The following is a 19314-nucleotide window of genomic DNA, read 5'->3' on the forward strand; positions in this document are numbered from 1 at the left end:
GACCAGACAGTCCAGTAGAGACTGCAAAGTCTCTCAGGTGCATCCATCCAGATCTCCCCATGGTTCTAGGTTTTCCTCACCAGGGCCTTGACTTTCACAAAATAAAAGGGGTTTGGCTGAACATTCAAGTACCTCAAACTCAGCAACTCTAACGCTTAGGCATTCAGCCTGAAGCTCAGCTGTTTCAATCCCTCCATTGTAGGAGGTAAGGCCTCTTTGGGAGCCACCCCACCCCATTTCTGTAGGTCATCAATACAATCCTGCTGTAACCGGCCAACTCTGCTATTCTTGTAGATGTTGTTCTCCCCATATTTTTAAAATGTCTGCATCATCGACCCTCCTGGAGAGTTCCCCTCTCCATAAGCTACTATCTGGGTCCAGAATCTCCAAAACTCCCCCCAAGTTGAGTGATTTGCTAGGACTCATCCGATTAAGCATAGTTTTATTCACAATTATGATTTATTACAGAGAACACAAAGCAAAATGAGGAAAGGGAAAAATATGAGCAAAGTCCCAAGAAAATCAGGTACAAGCTCCAAGATTCATCTCCCAATGGAGTCACACAGGACATGCTTAATTCCTCTAGCAGTAATGTGTAACAATACATCAAGTGTTGTCCACCTAGGAAGCTTGCCTGACTGAACCTAGGAGTCAAGGTTTTAGGGGAGTCAGTCATGTAGGTACCCTCTGCCTAGCATATACCAAAATTCTAGATTCCCAGAGGAAAGTAAGTGTTCAACAAAAATCCTATTGTTTGTACAAACATTTCAGGCACAGTAAACCACACTTACCAGTGAGGGGATGATGGGAATACTCCTGATATCCAAGTTGCTGGATGCTAGCCAAGGTCCAACCTTGCAAGCAGACCTAAAGACAACAGGTTCAGGCCTGTTCTGTTAACTCTTTTCTGCACACCATTTGTGAAATAGCCAAGCCACTGAACCATGATTTTGTGTCAAGGACTAGATAAACTGTACTTACCAAGCAGATGTCATTGTCTTTGCCCTTTGGGTGGGTTCCTAATGCCCATCTTATTACCTGTTTCCTCAAATCTCACTCATGGTCACTTCTGCTAATCTAGGCTAAGAAGCAGATGCCAACACCAAAAAGGGATCTGCTGTGCAACAGATTTATTAAGGGCAATGCCAGTGAGGAAAAATAGGCAGGAAGCTGGGGTTGATGGGAGGCTGGAAGGCAATGAGACCACAATGGAGGTAAGACCCAAGGTGAACGAAAGGAGGAAGGAAGGTTGGGTGAAAGCAACTTGGACTACAATGTAATCCTAGGGGAGTTCGGCAAGACCATCATGGAGTGCTCAGCTAAAGTTGAGGATTCATCATATAATATCCCTGTCATAATCAGTCATTGACTGGCAGCAGCATGGAGAAGCATAGCCTCACCATGTACACAGGGATGAATTTCAGACCACAGTAGCTGGGCTTTCAGTAAGCTACGCTCCCTCCTGCAAGAGAACTGACAGACGCATTCTCATGGCTGCCGCCATGGTGGTTATAACTCTCAACACACACCTGAAAAAGGTTCATTATTAAACAAATATTCAGCACCAACAGCACACGGTAATTTGCAATACTTTTAAAGTTTTTTTTTTTTTTTTAACATTACAGCTATAAAACCACCTAAAATAAAACACTAACAACGAAAATGCAAGTTCTCTTTAAAATTTCATAAACTGACCAAAAAAATTCATAAATTGACCAATATCTTATAGGGTTATATTCTGGGGAAAAGGCATTTTTTCAAATCACTTGGTGAACTGGGAGCTTAAATCAACACACAGAAAGTATACATGTATTAGCACTGAATCAAGGTTAGTCAGTGACAACAATGTATTTCTAATATTCATAACATTTCTAAATGTTTATAACTCAAGTAATTCATTTACAAGTATTTTCCAAAAATTATTTTACATGTAACTTAGGAACTTCTAAATTATATATACTTAGATGTCAAAATGGAAGAATATCCTTTTAAATAGTATCTTAAAAACAGGATTGATTTTTTAACTTTTATCAATGTTTTCCTCAATATTTATAACACAAAATTAAGCCAAGTCCTTTGCACAGACTTTATGACATGTTGGTACAAATAATAGAAGCTACTATAAATAATAAGCCAAAATATTTAATGTCGAGGAAACAAAATGTTTATTTAAAAAAATGAGATCAATATCATTTTAATGTAGAAGATGCCATCTTTATTTACAGGCTAATAAAAAAATATTAAACTCAACTAGATATAATACATTATCATAAATGCAATAGATTTGAGGCCAACCATAAGTGTAAGACTGGATAGATGGAACAGGGATTACATAATTAGGATGTCAAATACTGTGCATCTTACATATGAATCACATGAAACCTTTTTGTTTCTAAACATGAAAACAGAATAAGTCCACTGTGGTGGGGGAAAAAAACAGCACCACAGACAAGTTGTGCTAACTTTCGATAGCTGTTGACTTATAATTATCAAGACTCACAAAATTTTCATCTTTCTCAAATTTATTTTAACAATAGTCTCACTGCCAAAATGTTGCTTTTCCATCATATTCATAACTGAGGTACTGTAGAAGGGAATTTTAGAGGTTAAGTGTAAATATATACACACATACATATAACCCTCACATTCTATTAAAACGTTTTCTCAACCATTCTGTTTGTATATACATGTATTTCTCCTTCTGTCCCTTTCTCAATGAAATGGCTTTGCAACAGTTCCCTCCTTGTTTGGTTTTGTCTTAGAAGTTTCAGGGACATATGAATTTCTTTCCTATAAATGTGAAAATATTAAAATTGGTTCTCAGTCCTTTGGAACTAATAACTAATTCTTAGTTCATCCCCAAAAACCATATATTCTAAAATGATCTTTTAACTAGTTACTTTCTAACACCTGACAGGAAGCTCACAGCAGTATCTGAGCAATGGTGCTCTCCCGTAGGCTTACAAACCACAGTGAAGCAAGAATGAAAAGGAAACTGACCTGTGGAGTTTTAAACTACCTGGAAACTTTTCATTCTATTTATCAGTCCTTAAAAGGAATTTATATCATAACCATCTCATACAATCCTTCAAATGACACAGTGACCTCATAAAAATTCCAACTTGAGGTTTTAAAAAACAAACCACCTCTTCATACACTTATTCGGTAGTTCTTGAAAATCAAAGGGTTATTTCCTAAGGATTCAGTCATAGCAGATAAAGGATGTTCTCTGAAAAAAATGCCATGGTCATTCCATCCCAGGCTGTGTTTTTAGAAGATAAGAATAACATGGTTCCATGTCACAGCAAAAAGGTTTTCAGGTCTGCTACAATGGACAATTTTTTTGACTAAATAAATACAGTGGCTAAAATTCAGTTTGCAGATCTCATGTCATGCATGGAAGGTATGTGTTTGGCATAGGAGATACATAAGGAAAAAACAAGTTTTTTTTTTCCTTTTAAGAGGCCTACCTTTTCAAGAGCAAACAATAACATGTAACTTGCTTATTCATTTGTACAATTAAATACTAGCTTTTGCTCAGAGGCAAATGCTATAAAGTATTTTAATATCAGTAACAATATATACTATGAAGTGCACTTCTATTACAAATTAACATAGTGATATACAGATGAACACCACCACCCAAAACAAACCATAAAAGAGCAACAGTTAAAACATTAAATTTATAAATAGCAAAACCACAAAATAAAGTATATATATTTTATAGATTTACCCTTGAACAAATATATAGTGTATCTGGGAAAGACAAAAAAAAAATGTGTTTTATCACATAACATCTGAATACCAGAAATGAAGATACTGATAATATTCTAAAAGCCTTATAGGCTTTCTCCCACTTAATATTCCCTTAACTGTATATCCTTTAAAACAGTGATATTAGCAAAACTATCACCTCTTTAATGCAATGTTTTGACTTTGCCTAGCAGGTTACAATGACCTGCAAAATATTAAATCAGAGAGGAAGCACTCCATGTTTAATCATAGGACAAGAGACCTAACAAATTTATAAACCTGCATGTGAAGAGAGTTTTAGTCAAACATAAACTGACATGAAAACCCAACCAAAATAATTACTGTATCAAAACGTCTTTATCTCTTCTTGCACACCTTTTAGATGATTGGAAATCATTTACTTAGAAAGAAAACTGCCATTTGATTTATATATACTGTGTTTCATGACATAGTAATAAATCTGAACTTTTACTACCAGAAAAATTTATCTTTAAGTGCCAGGACTATCACAAGACAAACTTTATGAACAACTCAAAATGTATAAAACTGTCTTTTGTGGATCCCAGAAAACAAGCATTTGAGCCTTAACATGAATGGGTAAACGCTCCAGTACCATGCACACAGATCAACATAATTGAGAACAGATGTTTTACACTCATCTGCATTTCTTTTAAAAACCAAAAAAAGTAAAATGTTTAGTAACTTTTGAGAATCTATTTCTAGTGCAGCATTGATTGATAAAGGACTGCTTAAAGAAAACTATTTCGTACTGCATTGAATAAAGCTAAAATGCAAACTCATTACAATAAATGATCATTAATAATTGGTTTAGATTTCAGGATGCACAATAAATTTTTTTGAAGTCTAAAGCCTTTCTTTCAGTTTCAAAAATTAAGTCAAGCCTATATTTCTACAATTCATTGAGTCAAGCTCTGTCTTCTGAAACACCACGGTTAACATTCTAGAATATAAAATATGAATTCACTTACTCTCTGTAAGGGTATTTCTTATAAAATCCCAGTTAGCACTGTCCTCCTTCTAAAGGGAAAACAAACCAAATAAAACAGCAGGGTTTCATTTGGTACTTAACAGCCCAGTAATACCCCTTTGGGAACACATGCTTTGGTGCTTACATGTTCAAGAAAATCAAAATTGCTTTACATGCAATAGCTAATCATGGTCTACCACGGAAAACAGTGTGTTTTATGCATTTAGAATTGTTCACATGAAGCCCTGAGGTACCCGCCTTTCATTTAGGCAACAAACAGCCTCCTCTGATTTTGTAGTCTTTGTCACCATCTTCCCCAGTGCCCCAAATTCAGAATAGTCTGATTAACAATCTTGTCTGGAGATATGGTCAATTTAATAAGATTTTTTATGATACAGAGTGTGCAGATCGTCTAATTTTGAAGCACTGTCATCTAGCGGAGTTTCACTTGCAGTGCCCAGGTCTCCATTTTCATGTGTGTCAGTTACTGCCTTCTTATTAAATCCTGAAAGAAAGGAGAAAAAAAAAGCAGATACTTTCTGGTTTAAAAAGTTAGTTTTGGCCAGGTGTGGTGGCTCATACCTGTAATCCCAGAAATTTGAGAGGCCAAGGTGGGTGGATAACCTGAGGTTAGGGGTTGAGACCAGCCTGGCCAACGTGGTGAAACCCCATCTCTACTAAAAATACAAAAATTAGCCGGATATGGTGGCACATGCCTGTAATCCCAGCTATCTGGAAGACTGAGGTGGGAGAATCACTTGAAGCCAGAAAGTGGAGGTTGCAGTGAGCTGAGATCGTACCACTGCACTCCAGCCTGGGCGACAGAGTGAAATTTTAAAAATAAAAATAAAATAATTCATTCTATTTACCAATCCTTAAAAGGAATTTATATCATAACCATTTCATACAATCCTTCAAATTACACAGTGACCTCATAAAAATTCCAACTTGAGGTTTTAAAAAACAAACCACCTCTTCATACAATTATTCAGTAGTTCTTGAAAATCAAAGGGTTATTCCTAAGGATTCAGTCTCAATTAAAAAAAAAAAAAGTTAGTTGTATAATTTCATTGCATGAAAAACAAAGGAATGCCCACTGTAATTAACAGTAGTAATCTGAGGCAAAAATAATGCCTTATATTAATCAAATCAGCAATTCCTAACAGGAATTCTTCCTTCTTCTCCCTTATGGCAGGTATCAGATACTGTACAGATTTAAAAATACTATATTGGGCTTATCTAAAAATTGTATTAAGTTTCCTAATCAAGTTTTCTTTTCCTTTTTTTCTTTTTTGAGACAGGGTCTCACTCTATTGCCCAGGCTGGATTGCAGAGCTCTCTTGACCTCCTGGGCTCAAGCAATCCTCCCACCTCAGCTTCCTGAGTAGCTGGGGCTACAAGCATGTGCCACCATGTCCAGCTATATTTTAAAAAATGTTTTGAAGAGACAGGGTTCACTATGTTGCCCAGGTTGGTAACTCCTGGCCTCAAGCGATCCTCCTACCTTGGCCTTCCAAAGTACGAGGGTTACAGGCATGAGCCACCATTCCTGGCCCCTATCAAGTTGTCTATAAGACTTAGAAGTAATACATATAATTGTAAAATTCAGTCAATTCTACTTATATAAATACCTACTGAACTGTGAATTATATTTTTATTTTACATTGTTACTTTCATATTACATTAACTTCACTTAATTGAGGCATATACTAGTTAATTGCTTAAAATGTAATTTGTTGGCAAGATGATGTCTAGCTAAGATTTAAAATGAATTCTGGTCATCTATAAAATAAATAATGGGCTTATAAATAAATAAGTGTTGACTATATCACCTATTTACTGAGCTATAAAGTATAGACATGTGTGAAACAATAACCAATAGATACAGTTTTTAAGTAAGTCAGTTAAACGTGATACATACACACAAATTTTTAGGTATCTGAGTCACATTTTAAGTTTCTGCAATTTGCATAAGTGACAGAGAAGCCTTTAGCCTCAGTTACAAAAAAAGGAAGAGACAAGCCTTCTAATCCTGACAGAAAACAACAAAAAGGGTGAAACACAATGAAACCATCTGGAGAGCAGCCCAACAGTGTAAGTTTCTGACATATTGCCACAATAGTTTTGTTCAAGATGCACAGTGAAAACAATAACTGCTACTGCTATCTTTGTGCAGACAGTTTACAACACACAACTTTATCAGAAGTGTAACAGTTTATCAGTTCACCATAAAACTCCATGCCAGGAGTTCAACATTTTTGTCTCAGGAGGTCTTTATACTAAGCATTGAGGACTCCAAGAAGCTTCTGTTTATGTGGATTATAGTCACTGATGTTTCCCATATTAGTAAGTAAAACTGAAAAATCTAAAAAAAATTCATGTATTTGTTAAAAATGACAATAATCCAGAATGTTAATATAAATAACCTTTGTCTAATGACAAATAACTCTATGTTCCAAACAAAAAAAAATCTAGTTAGAAGAGTAGCATTATTTTACAATTTTACAAATCTCTTCAATGGCTTTATAGATGATAGCTGTATTCTCATATATCCACTTCCATTCAATCTGTTACAAATATATGAAGAAAGTTCAACCTCACACAGATATGTAGTTGCGAAATGGAAGAGTATTTTAATAGCCTTTTCAGATAACTGTCAGTATTACTCTCTGATATTATACAAAATTTGACAATGTGGAATTTGAAACCTTATCAGTGATCTTTTCACACTGTTATATTAAAACCCATTTGCCTATCTTGCATTCTGAATTGATCTTTTGCCCATGCAGAATTTTATAATATCATTTACTGGTGATTTGAAAATATTGGACCATGAAGTTATGTAGCAATTCCAAAAGTTGACATACTTCACTTTACTGTACCAAAAAAATCACATTCATTAATATCATCATCAATCTCATCCGAAAAGCTCTTAAGTGTTAGGAAGCTATCAAGCTCATGGTGATCAATGCATGTTTCACAAAGTTCTAACTTTTACTTGAGAGCTCACATTTTATCATTGGCAATAAATATTATCAGTTGTCTTTCTTGAAATGATGGACTTTGTTCATTTTTAAGAAAATGGCTTCCAAATAGTCCGAAAAGTCATACTTTTCAAGTGATTCTTTCAAGTAAAAATTGTCTTCCATGAAGAATAATGGCTAGTTCAGTCACTTATGTACTTTCCCTTGAGAACAGCATCTTTGTTCAGTATGCAGAATAAGTATGTATGCATACTTCCCATCTCATCACAAAGAATATTAAAAAGACATGTACTCAAAGTTCAATATTTAAAAATTAACTGTTATTGCCATTTCATCAAAGGTATTTTTAGGCAAAATTGGTATCTTCTTCTCCTTCTTTTACTATGAATGGATGCCAAGGAAGAAAACATAGATTACTAGTACAGTTACTAGGATTAGCAACACTGCTTTGATTAGTGCTAAGGCAGTTTTACCCCAATTGCTTTTGCACCAATCCAATACCATCAATGCAAATATCAACACAGCAAAAAAAGATAAATGATGTCTTAGTATTATTACGAAATGCTTTGACCTCATGAACTCTGCTAAAATATCTCAGAGACCCTCAGAGATCCACAGATCACAATTTGAGGACCACTACTCTATGTAAAAGGAAGTGCTAGAGTTTTTCCTTATAATATGTGTAAATGATAGCAAAGGAACTAAACCAAACATCCCCAAGATAATATAAGTTGATTCTAATAGCAATCATAAGACGACAGTATACTTCATATTTATTCATAATTAGCTTAAAATTCATTGTATTATGAGAGATGAATTTGCATCAAGACAGAGAGACAATGTAGTCTACAAGATAGATCTACTCAAAATAGTATATTGGTATTTGTTTCAGAGTCTAGAAAAAATTTTATTTATTTTTCAAGGATCACTTGCAGTAGAGTAACTGGTAATGTACTTGTCTTAACAGTCCAAGATGAATATAGAAGAACATACGTGGTAAATAAACTGTTCGCATAATGTACAATAAAACAACAAGGGAAAGCGCTTCATTCCTTTGATTTTCTCACAGTTAAAACAGTTTTACTGAAGAAATTCTGAGGCCTTCACATTTTTCAACATTTAAACATTTAATGATAGTTTAATAATAATGAATATGTTAGTAATTTTTAGAGTGATTTTTACCTTGTAATACTTTGATTTCCCCACTTGTGTCTTTGCAACTAGCACCAGGGTTACCACCTCCTTCTAACTCATCAAGGTACAAACGGTAACGATGTCCACTCTCATCTTCATACTCTACGTTTTCATCATCAGAATCTACTTCAGGAGCCACATAAACTACTTCAAATTCAATCTCTCCTCTCTAAAACAGGAAATGAAAATGAGAAAGTCAAGTTATTGTAATTGTAATTTAAAAAGGATTTCCAAATTCTTTGTGGGAAGGCTTAGGGGTGGAGAGATCTAAGAGATAGCTCATTTCCAGAAAACAAATAATAAAGTTCTAGAATCTAAACAGGTAGTGAGGCCATGATGTCTAGATCAGCCTCATGAATCCTCTCTATAGTTCCTTTAAACATTATAGTAGCTCTTTCTACTGACCATAATCTTTTTGCTAATAGATCTAAAATTTGAAAGGATGCTTAATTATTAAATTTATAGAATTTTGGAACAAGTATTCAAAATTATTTGCTATTTTATACTGCACACAGCAATTCAGCAAATACATCTAAATAGTCAGATATTAAATAAGGATATCATACAAACCTTTCCTTAACTAATTCAAGAAACCCCTACAAAATGATTTTGTACACTGCCATAAGGACATCATACAAACCTTTCCTTAACTAATTCAAGAAACTCCTACAAAATGATTTTTTGTTTCTTATTCAATAGGTCTTGAGTAAGAACTGACACTGAGTACCAGACGCAGACATAGTGTTAATCAAGGTATTCTGTCTCATACTAATAGTAATTACTATATATGTTTACTATAAACTATAGCCTTCACTCCGCAGAATAATCCTATTATAGTGTCTTTTAACATGAACGAGAAACCTGAATGAGTCCTGGAGAAAGGAGGTAACTTTCCCTACATAATGAACAAGAATAAAGAAAAATAAAAGTTTGACTCTGAAGTCCTTGATCTTTATATTATGCTAGATTAACTGTGTAATAGTTGTAGTGCCATTCTTTAACAATGACACATTCAAGTAAAAAGTTACAGATCATGCCAGGCACGGTGACTTACACCTGTAATCCCAGCACTTTGGGAGGCTGAGGCAGGTGGATTGCTTGAGCTCAGGAATTTGAGACCAGCCTGGGCAACATGGCAAAACCCATCTCTACAAAAAAAAAAAAAAAAAAAAAAAATTAGCTGTCCATGGTGGTGTGCACCTGTAGTCTTAGCTACTTGGGGGGCTGAGGTTGGAGGATCTGTTTGAGCCTGGGAGATTGAGGCTGCAGTGATCCGTGATTGTGCCACTGCACTCCAGGCTGGGTGATAGAGTGAGACCCTGGCTCCAAAAAAAAAACAAGAAAAAAAAAGTTCCAAGTTATAATTGTAATTTAATAAGAGACTCCAACCACTACATATAAGTGTGGTGTTGGCAACTCTGAAAATTATGGTTTGCCTTTGCTCAAAAGAAAACACGCGATTTTTGACTGCTACTCACTAAGTTAGACTCGTTGGTGCTCTTCTTTCCAAGCAGTTTAAGGTTATACATCAGAATTTTAATATGTGCTTAGTTAGCATTTTCTTAAAACTTATGACTGCCCATTGGTAGCTCCTTCACCAGTTATCCCACTCTTTTACTACTGGATGACAGTCAAGATGGGTTGATAAAACACTAACTTAAGAGAATAGCATAGCATTCTTAGATCTCTCTTGTCAGATAATGCTTTAAAAATACCATTTTGCAGAAAGAGACAGATGATGCAGTGGTCTTCAGCAAAGTTTTAAATGACAGAATTAGATCTGTGAGTAGCTGTCATGGAGACACAGATTTCAGGCTTAATATGAGAAAAAGCTTTCTAAAAATCAGTACTGTATAACAATGGAACAGACTGGTTGATATCAGCAAGTCTTCCCTTTAATATAATTATTGAAGTAGTGATGTCGCAAAGATTTATGCATCAACCAATGAACTATATTCACTTTCGACTCTGAGATTCAATTCTACAGACGCATACCACACTGATAATCCAAGAAACATCTCAATGTACTACCAATGCCCCTAATTCCCTCAACTCTATTCTTGAAAGAAATAAACAAAATAAAACAACATTTTAAGTACAACTGTATGACAAATATGACTCCTGAATATGAATCTGAATTCTCTAATTTATTTGCTCGGCAACTTTGAGTAAATCCTTTCATCTCTAAGAACTTTAGTTTACTCATTTTAAGAGTTTTGGGCTAGATAGTTTCTATGTGTAATTTCAATTTTAATATTCTATGACTAAAATCAATCTGCTTCTAGCACTGTCTTTTCTGTAATACCTTATATATAGTGTTTTAGGCATTAAGGATGTTGTTTTTTCAGTCTCAGGTCCTGTTCTGAGTACTTTATATGTATTAACATACTTAATCCTCACAGCTTTCTTTTAATCCCTTCCACACAGGTGAGGACACTGAGGGACAGAGGACTTAAGTAACTTGCTCAAAGTTATGAAGTAAACAAAACGGAATGGTCCATTTTCAGTACATTTGACTGAATATCATCTACAAAAGCATTAAATCAAAGGAAACAAGATCTATGTATAAACACTTTACTACTTTAGAAACTCTGTAGGGAAGTATGCAGTGTTCAATAGATTCATAACCAATTGAAAGATACAGTTCCAATTATATGAAGGGAATTTACCTGCTGAGAAAGAATGGTTACAGCTTCTTTATGCTTTGTGTCCCTTAGGTTAACTCCATTGACTGCCAAAATAGCATCCCCAACGTGCAGCCCTCCACATCTATCAGCAGGTTGACCCGGATGGATCTCAGAGATGAGGATTGGAACACCATGTTCTTTCCCACCCTAACAACAACAACAAAGGGCAGTAAATTATTCTTTGTAAAGTACAGTTACCGATTAATCTAGAGATAAAATATTTTCTTAAAAATATCTTTCATTAAGCACCTATGCTGTCTCTATAAATGCTGGGTAAAATTTTATTTGCTACTTAAGTAATGGTAAAAATTATCAAAGAGTATTGAACAGTAAATTGGCTAAATTCTTAAATTTAAAAAAAACTTATGTGTTAGTACTCCATAGCACCATTCCATTTTATCAAGTCTAAATCACTACAAATGACAAGACCAATTATTTTAGGTGCCACAATTTCAGAGAAGTTAAAATATGAAAATATATGCAATGTAGAATTGAAAAGAGTGCAGTATTTGGTACCTGTCACTCTCTAGCTTGTATCATTGTTGTGTGTGTGTGGGTGTATGTTTGTGTGTGTGTGTGTGTCTTATTTGTACTGCTAAAATGTATACTCTTTGAAGGCAGCACATTAAAAAAGGTAAGTATTCAAGAAATACAGATTAGATGAGCTTTTTATTATAAGAAACATTTCTACATCAAGCAATACTAAAAAAACAAATGAACTTGCTCAGTGCCTAAGTATTACCAAATGAAAATTAAAGCCACCTTGTTCATTAAAGCACTGAGACTACAACAAAATGACTCCTAAAGGCATCGAATTTTAAAAAAGAATATATAATATATGGACCCCAGAGCCAGTGAAATCTGACAGCTAATAAATGAGACAAGAGAAAGATATACACACTTGGAGAGAGAACAATACAATCTGAAGCCATTTAACCTAGATGAAAACAACCATATCTATTCCCAAGGGCTCCTAGAGGCATCACACTATATGGCACAGAACTATTAAGTGAGTCATAATAAAAATGTTAAACTATGCTTACTAAAGGTATACTTAATAGCTGCTAGGAAGATTTATTTCTTAAAAAAATGTTTACATAAAAGCAAACATTTATCCCCATGGGGATACATTTTAGTTATTTAAAAAATATATCCAGAATATTCTGTTCCTCAGTGATGTCCAACAAAGGAATATGATTATACTAGATAACTGTAGAAAAGGAGACTGGAAGCACTACTTCTTACTGTAATTGAAATGCCGAGGCCTTCGTGATCTTCCTTAAGGAGGAGAACTTTTCTAATTGGACCAACACCTTGGCTTTTCTTTAGGGAATCTTGATCCTAATTGGGAGGAAAAAAGAAGAAAAATTAGTATCACTTAAGTAGCATACCAAATAGAGTAAACTCATACTATATAACTTGCTTTTACAAATCTGTATAAACTTCCTGGAATGGATAAACAGTATATGGTTAAGAAAGTAACAGATAAAATGGAAAAATGAAAATAGCTATTCTATTGATGCAAAATGTATAGATGACGTTCTCACATTTTTGCCAATAATATTTAAAATACTGATACATTTATTTTTAAATTGTAAGACATTATAAAAGAAATTATTTCCAGGAATTAATTGAGGAACAAATATCCTCAAAAAATAAAAGTGACTGTCTATCTTCACTGGATGTCTTTAAGGTATACATTGATTTTAGCTGAGTCGTAGAGTTGAAAAACAAATTTCCAATTGGACCACTAATTACTTATACATTCCTTGGTGCTTTGGAGTCTACCTCTTAAATAAAGGGCCTTGATCCACTAATAATTCTTTCTCTGGTACACTTACTCTTTCTGTCTCTACTAAGCTGTTTTCCTACTCAGCAGATAAATGAATTACAAGCCTTTTCCAGTTTTAAAATACTGATCATGTGCAAACACAAAACAAAACAAAAAAACCTTTCAAACCTTCACTATCTTCCTTAGCAACTATCATCCTCCCCCTTTCCTTAACCTCCACACGAAGTTCATCCTCATCATATCTACTTCCTTGCCACTCAGATTCAGTCCTCTGAGCTCCATGAGTTTTGCCCCTACATGCACAACTTTAATTTTCTTTTCTGTGCTCACTAGTAATTAATATTATTACACTCAATGAACACTTTTTGTCACTACCTTACTTTAAACTTGCAGAAAGTTGATACTGTTCACCAACCCCTCCTTGAAACCCACTCTTTCCGTTGGTTTTTATTACACTACTTTCCTAGATGTCCTGTATCTGACAGCTCTATCCCAGGCTCCTTCCTTTAGTGATCCTTTTCCTTCTCCCACTCTGTAAGTTTCTATCCTTGGCCTCCTATTCTTTTTACTACCGATATACTTTATATATACATATATAGTTGGAACTGACTTAATCAGTTCCAAGATTTCAAGTATAATAGATGGACAGTTTCCCTAATATTTCTTCAAATCAGATTTCTCTCCTGAAATCCAGAGTCATATATCCAATTGGATGTATCTTGGACATCCCATTGTCACCTCAAACACTACTTGTCTAAACTGATATCATCATCTTTTCCCCAAATCCTACCTTTTCTTCTATTTCCCTTATCATTGAAGGCCAGATCTCACTCAGTTGCTCAAACTAAAAGTCCAGATTCTTCTTTTTCACTATTTAACCAAAAGCAGTTAGTCACCAATCAAGCCCTTCTGATTATAATCCTATCAAATCTGTCCTTCTTCTCAAATGCCACGTCTCCTGTCCTCATCACTTTCTCCTTGGATGACCATAGTATCTTTCTATGTCCTTGACTCCAACTTGGTCCTCTTCACTATACCAAAATAACTATTAAAAAATGTAAATTTTATGAAGTCTGCCATTTTATTTAAACTTCCATGATTATCAGGTTAAAGTTAAAATTCCTCTATTTAGTATAAAATAATTTCTATAATCCAGCCACTACCTAAAACCCAACCTCATATTTAGCTAATTTCACAAGCAGGCTTTTATCACTCAGACACATCTGATACAAACTACTTTGTCTTCCTCCTAACCGTGTTACTCCATTTGCCAAATCTACTGGACCTAGAAGTTAATGGGGACCACCAGTGTCCTAGAGAAAACAATGGCATAAGTGCTTATCGTTATCCCCACTTCTCTTCCACCAACTCTATGTGCATATCGCTTCTTCTTATAAAAATCTTTGCAGAGGCAACAAACTATTTTACTATTTAACGCCATACATTATCTGGTACTAAGCTATGTGAACCCTTGGGAGACACGCTTTCATATATTAAGGTCTATATTATCAAGCAGCTGTTATAATAAAATTCAATAAAGATTTATCCGGATAGAAGCTTTTATACAATGGTGGCTATAGAAGCAGACAACTGGCTACAGATCTCAAATTCCATCTTAATCCAAGACCAAACAGGTGTAAATGTTAGTTCAGCATCTACATTTGGATTCAGTTACGAAAAGTTCCCTTAAAAAACTACCCCAAAATATTTGCTGAATTATCAAAATGACCACACACTCTAAGCTAAGATTAAAACAAATTTAAGCATGCCCAATCATAATCCAGGAAAAACTGGAAATATGATCCAACATACTAGCAATATGCATTTGCTAACAATGGCTCACTGTCTGCAAAAATATCACTCTCAGAGCATTAGTAAGTCTGTGAAGAGCTACTAAAATTTCTATGGGTGTTGAAACATTATCTACTTTGAATAAGTTGAATCCCATTTTTACTTTTTAAATAAAGGTTTCAAACAATACTAGAATAAAGGAAAGAATGGAAAGCAATTGTGATTAAAGAAAGAAGGAAGAGGCTGAGTGGGAAGCAGCAGCAAAGCAAACATACATGGCCTGGTGGTGCTTGCATTGGTCGTTTCAAGTCATTACGTCCTCTGCAGGCTCTGATCACAGTTTTGTGACGATGCAAATGTATTTCAGCTTCTAACTGGTTCCAAAGCTTATCATGAGCAGGTCCCTTCATATCTCGTCCTAGCAATTGTATTTGTTGGACCCTTCATATTGGGAAAAGAGTACATTGAGTTGATTTTTCATTATGTTCACTATAGTGAGAATTCAGAAAAATTACTGAACATAAGTAGCTTTTGCATGAATCTCAAATTAGTGATAAAACTAATACTCAGGAACTTCTTGATGTCTCTCAGGTATAAAAAAATATCAACACTCTGAAAAGAACAGGTATCTTGAAGGGAAAAACCAGTAAAAAAAATTTTTTTAAAGGAATTAATGTGAACTCTTTTAGTCATATGCTTAATTCAAATAAATCTAAAAAACAATTGATGAGATTAATGTCAATCTGTTTTATGTCTTGCAGGCAAAGTCACTGAACTCAGATACCATTAAATGTTAGCTTTTAGATGAGATTAACTGTACAAAAATATTTCCTCTAATTAGAGTTTCTTTTCACAAAATGATTATTTTAAATGTGGTTAAAAGTTACTAGAACCAGCCAGGGCAACATGGCAAAACCTTAAAAACAATTAACCAGGCCTGGTGGCATGCCTGTGGTCCCAGCTACTTGGGAGGCTGAGGTGGGAGGATCACTTGAGCCTGAAAGGTAGACGATGCAGTGAGCCAACGTTGCACCACTGCACTCCAACCTGAGTGACAGAGTGAGACCCCATCTCACAAAATTTAAAAAAAAAAAAGGTTACTAGAAAATGTGTACTTCAAGATGATATAGATTATTTTTTCTTTGTTTCATGTTTTTAATGTGACATTAAAAGAATATGCACAAAATGATTCAGTACTAATAAGTCACCAGAGTTAATAATTTACTTAATAAATACAAGTAGAATTCTGTGTATGATTATGATAAAATCACTGTCATTAACTAAATACCAACATGTCTTTTTGAAGGGCAAGAAAGGCTGGGTTTCAGTGATCATAAAAAGAATTCCTTATGGAAGTTCTGCTATGCACATGAATATCGGTTGTACTGGTCTCAAGGCACAAAATAGTTGGAAAGTGCTGCTCTATAGAGCTGTTAGCATTTCACAGGAAGATACTATCAGCGTTTGCGTGTGTAAACTAAACATATTTAGTATGGATAAATAGATCTGCAATACATAATGCTGTCAGTATTAATTTAACAACAGTAAGTTAAAACCAACTGCAAAACGATTCTGAGGGAAAAGATTAATGCTGCATTTACTGTAAGAAAAAAGAGTCAGCCAGGTGCAGTGGCTCACGCCTGTGATCCCAGCACTTTGGGAGGCCAAGACAGACGGATCATGAGGTCAGGAGTTTGAGACCAGCCTGGCCAACATGGTGAAACCCCATCTCTACTAAAAACACAAAAATTAGCTGGCTGTGGTGGCAGGCACCTGTAATCCCAGCTGCTCGGGAGGCTGAGGCAGGAGAATCACTTGAACCTAGGAGGCAGAGGTTGCAGTGAGCCGAGATCATGCCACTGCACTCCAGTCTGGGCAACAGAGCAAGACTCCATCTCAAAAAAATAAAAAAAGAAAAAGAAAGAGTCAACCTCATTAAATATCCAATTTGTCACTTAAGAGTACAATAATACCCATTTTTTACACACCTTCCTGCCAGTTCCTTATCCAAGTACTTGGCAGCTAGTCTCGCCCCATATACTTCAGCCTGGAGAACAGCTATATGTCTACGAAGGGCTTCATTCTCTTTTCTCAACAATTTCACTTCAGCTTCAAGTTGCGCTTCTTTCATTTTTTCTTTTTTGTTTGCCTCAAGCTCTCTTTCCTATGTAATTTTTAAAAGTATATAATTTAATGAAAATAAAAACTCTTTAGCACTAGACCATGTTCTTAAAAATGCACAAAAGCCTACAGTTCAACAATGTATCATCTCTATAAAATGGAACACAAAGATCTGGATCTAGTTCTTTTGAACTAGTACCATAACATCTCGGAACTACTTCTAGATAAAATAATTGCATGCCATGAGTTACCCTGATATGGAGGATAGTAAGAAAAGTAGTCTACTCTAAGCTCATGTTATCACATATTAGTAAAAGTGACTTCAATGGGTAGTTAAATCTGCTATCTACTTCTAAAACTGACTTAGAAAACTAGACTAATATAAAAATAATCATTCTGATGGTTTTTCCCAAACATTTAATTAACTTTAATGCAACAAGTCTATAAAGTCGACTTGTCAGAAATTGCATGCAAAGTTCTGCATGTCTGTCTTAAAGTCAGAATCATTCAGTTACACAGATACATTTTATAGCTAATTTATCTTAGAGGACCACAAGAAACTTATAAGGAATAAACTAGAGTATATACTAGTTTTTTAATAAACATTTTATAGTCATGAAAAACTGCTAGTAACAACTGCATTAAAACATTTACACATTACAAAGTTTCTATAGATTAATCACATCTATGGAGTGGATTACCACTGAACTTTGTTATCCGGTTCATCTATTTGTCTGTATGTTAAGAGTGAATGCAGAACTTTTTTCTGAGGAAAACACTGGCCTCACTTGCTTCCTATGTTCCTCTTGGTAGATAGTCCATATATGTGAACATAAAGGTGTTAGCCAGAGACTTTAACCGCAAGATCTTCACCATCAAATTTTTATCAGAAGTTCATATATGAGAAATAATGTTCAATTTACCTTAAAAGCATAAAGTATAATATTTCCTACAGATCAAGGGTTGCAAATGTAAATGCCTTCAGGATCCAAGTGCAGAAACAGGCAGGTACAAGACAAAATAGAGTGCAAAATGGAAGGTACAAAAAATTCTGCCCATAGGCAGGCAAATTCAAAATCAAACACACACACAAAACTATATGGCCAAATAAAACCCTTTTGAGAGTTAAATAAGGGCCCCAACAGACATTTTAAGTGTTATTTGTAGATCAAAAAAATCACCTAAACACTGAAAACTTGCATTTATCCTGAGCAGAACTGCTTTTACAAAATCCACAAATCCTATGAAAACATGGTTACATTTGTTCATGATATGTGGAAGACATTATTCCCTATACCACCATGTCCCTTTTGTGAGGATGTAAATAAAAACCTACCTTAGCACCAGAGAAATTGTTTCTCTTGAGGAAATGATGAATAGTATTGTTTCTATTGTATGCACTGATTATTTTACATAATTATTTCCCTTTTTATTCTGGATATTGAGAAGCTAAGAAACAAATTTAAGCATATTTTCAGCAATTCATGGAATATATTTTGGTACTAATTTAACGTGTCTCCTTTGGTCTACTGTTTTGAACATCAAAATAGATATATTTGAATACTAGTCAATAAATACCATAATCCTAAAGAAAAAATTTACATACATACACACAAACACACACACACATACAAGCTAAAACTAACAACAACTACCAAATGCTAGATATATTTGTCACTTCTTTGATTAAAAATATTTGTTATATATATGACAAACATATGAAAGATTAGCAGACTCTTTCAATTTCTGGAAAAAAAAGATTAGAACATAATTTCTAGATACTAGTTTTAAAGGATTTGAAAAACTCAATCCATAATTTTGGAATTATTAAAATCTTTATTTCAGAACCTATGTCCTAAAAGGGCAAGTATCTGTTTCAAAAGAAACCAGTTTGGAGATATGAACAAAAATCTTTCTTATGACATTTTAAAGTTGATGCAACTTTTAAAAAAGCATTCCTAGAAGATCAAGATTTCTTTGGCTTATGGGCTAAATAAACTTTAT

At 34.6% G+C, this 19314-nt stretch overlaps 1 protein-coding gene across 2 annotated transcripts in view; it reads right to left on the minus strand.

Moving 5' to 3' along the window:
• Positions 1 to 2148: 2148 nt before the first annotated feature.
• Positions 2149 to 19314, minus strand: part of GOPC (golgi associated PDZ and coiled-coil motif containing) — a 41005-nt gene continuing 23839 nt past the window's right edge. For both annotated transcript variants that reach the window (XM_008007230.3, XM_008007228.3), the window contains 6 exons: positions 17178 to 17353; positions 15465 to 15630; positions 12852 to 12947; positions 11589 to 11753; positions 8908 to 9088; positions 2149 to 5246 (listed from right to left, as the gene is read on the minus strand). In XM_008007230.3, coding sequence (XP_008005421.1) covers positions 5116 to 5246; positions 8908 to 9088; positions 11589 to 11753; positions 12852 to 12947; positions 15465 to 15630; positions 17178 to 17353 — 915 coding nt within the window. In that variant the 3' untranslated portion in view covers positions 2149 to 5115. The remainder of the gene's footprint in view (positions 5247 to 8907; positions 9089 to 11588; positions 11754 to 12851; positions 12948 to 15464; positions 15631 to 17177; positions 17354 to 19314) is intronic.

Source organism: Chlorocebus sabaeus, chromosome 13 (genome assembly GCF_047675955.1).
Source record: "Chlorocebus sabaeus isolate Y175 chromosome 13, mChlSab1.0.hap1, whole genome shotgun sequence".
NCBI classification, from domain to species: Eukaryota; Metazoa; Chordata; class Mammalia; order Primates; family Cercopithecidae; genus Chlorocebus; species Chlorocebus sabaeus.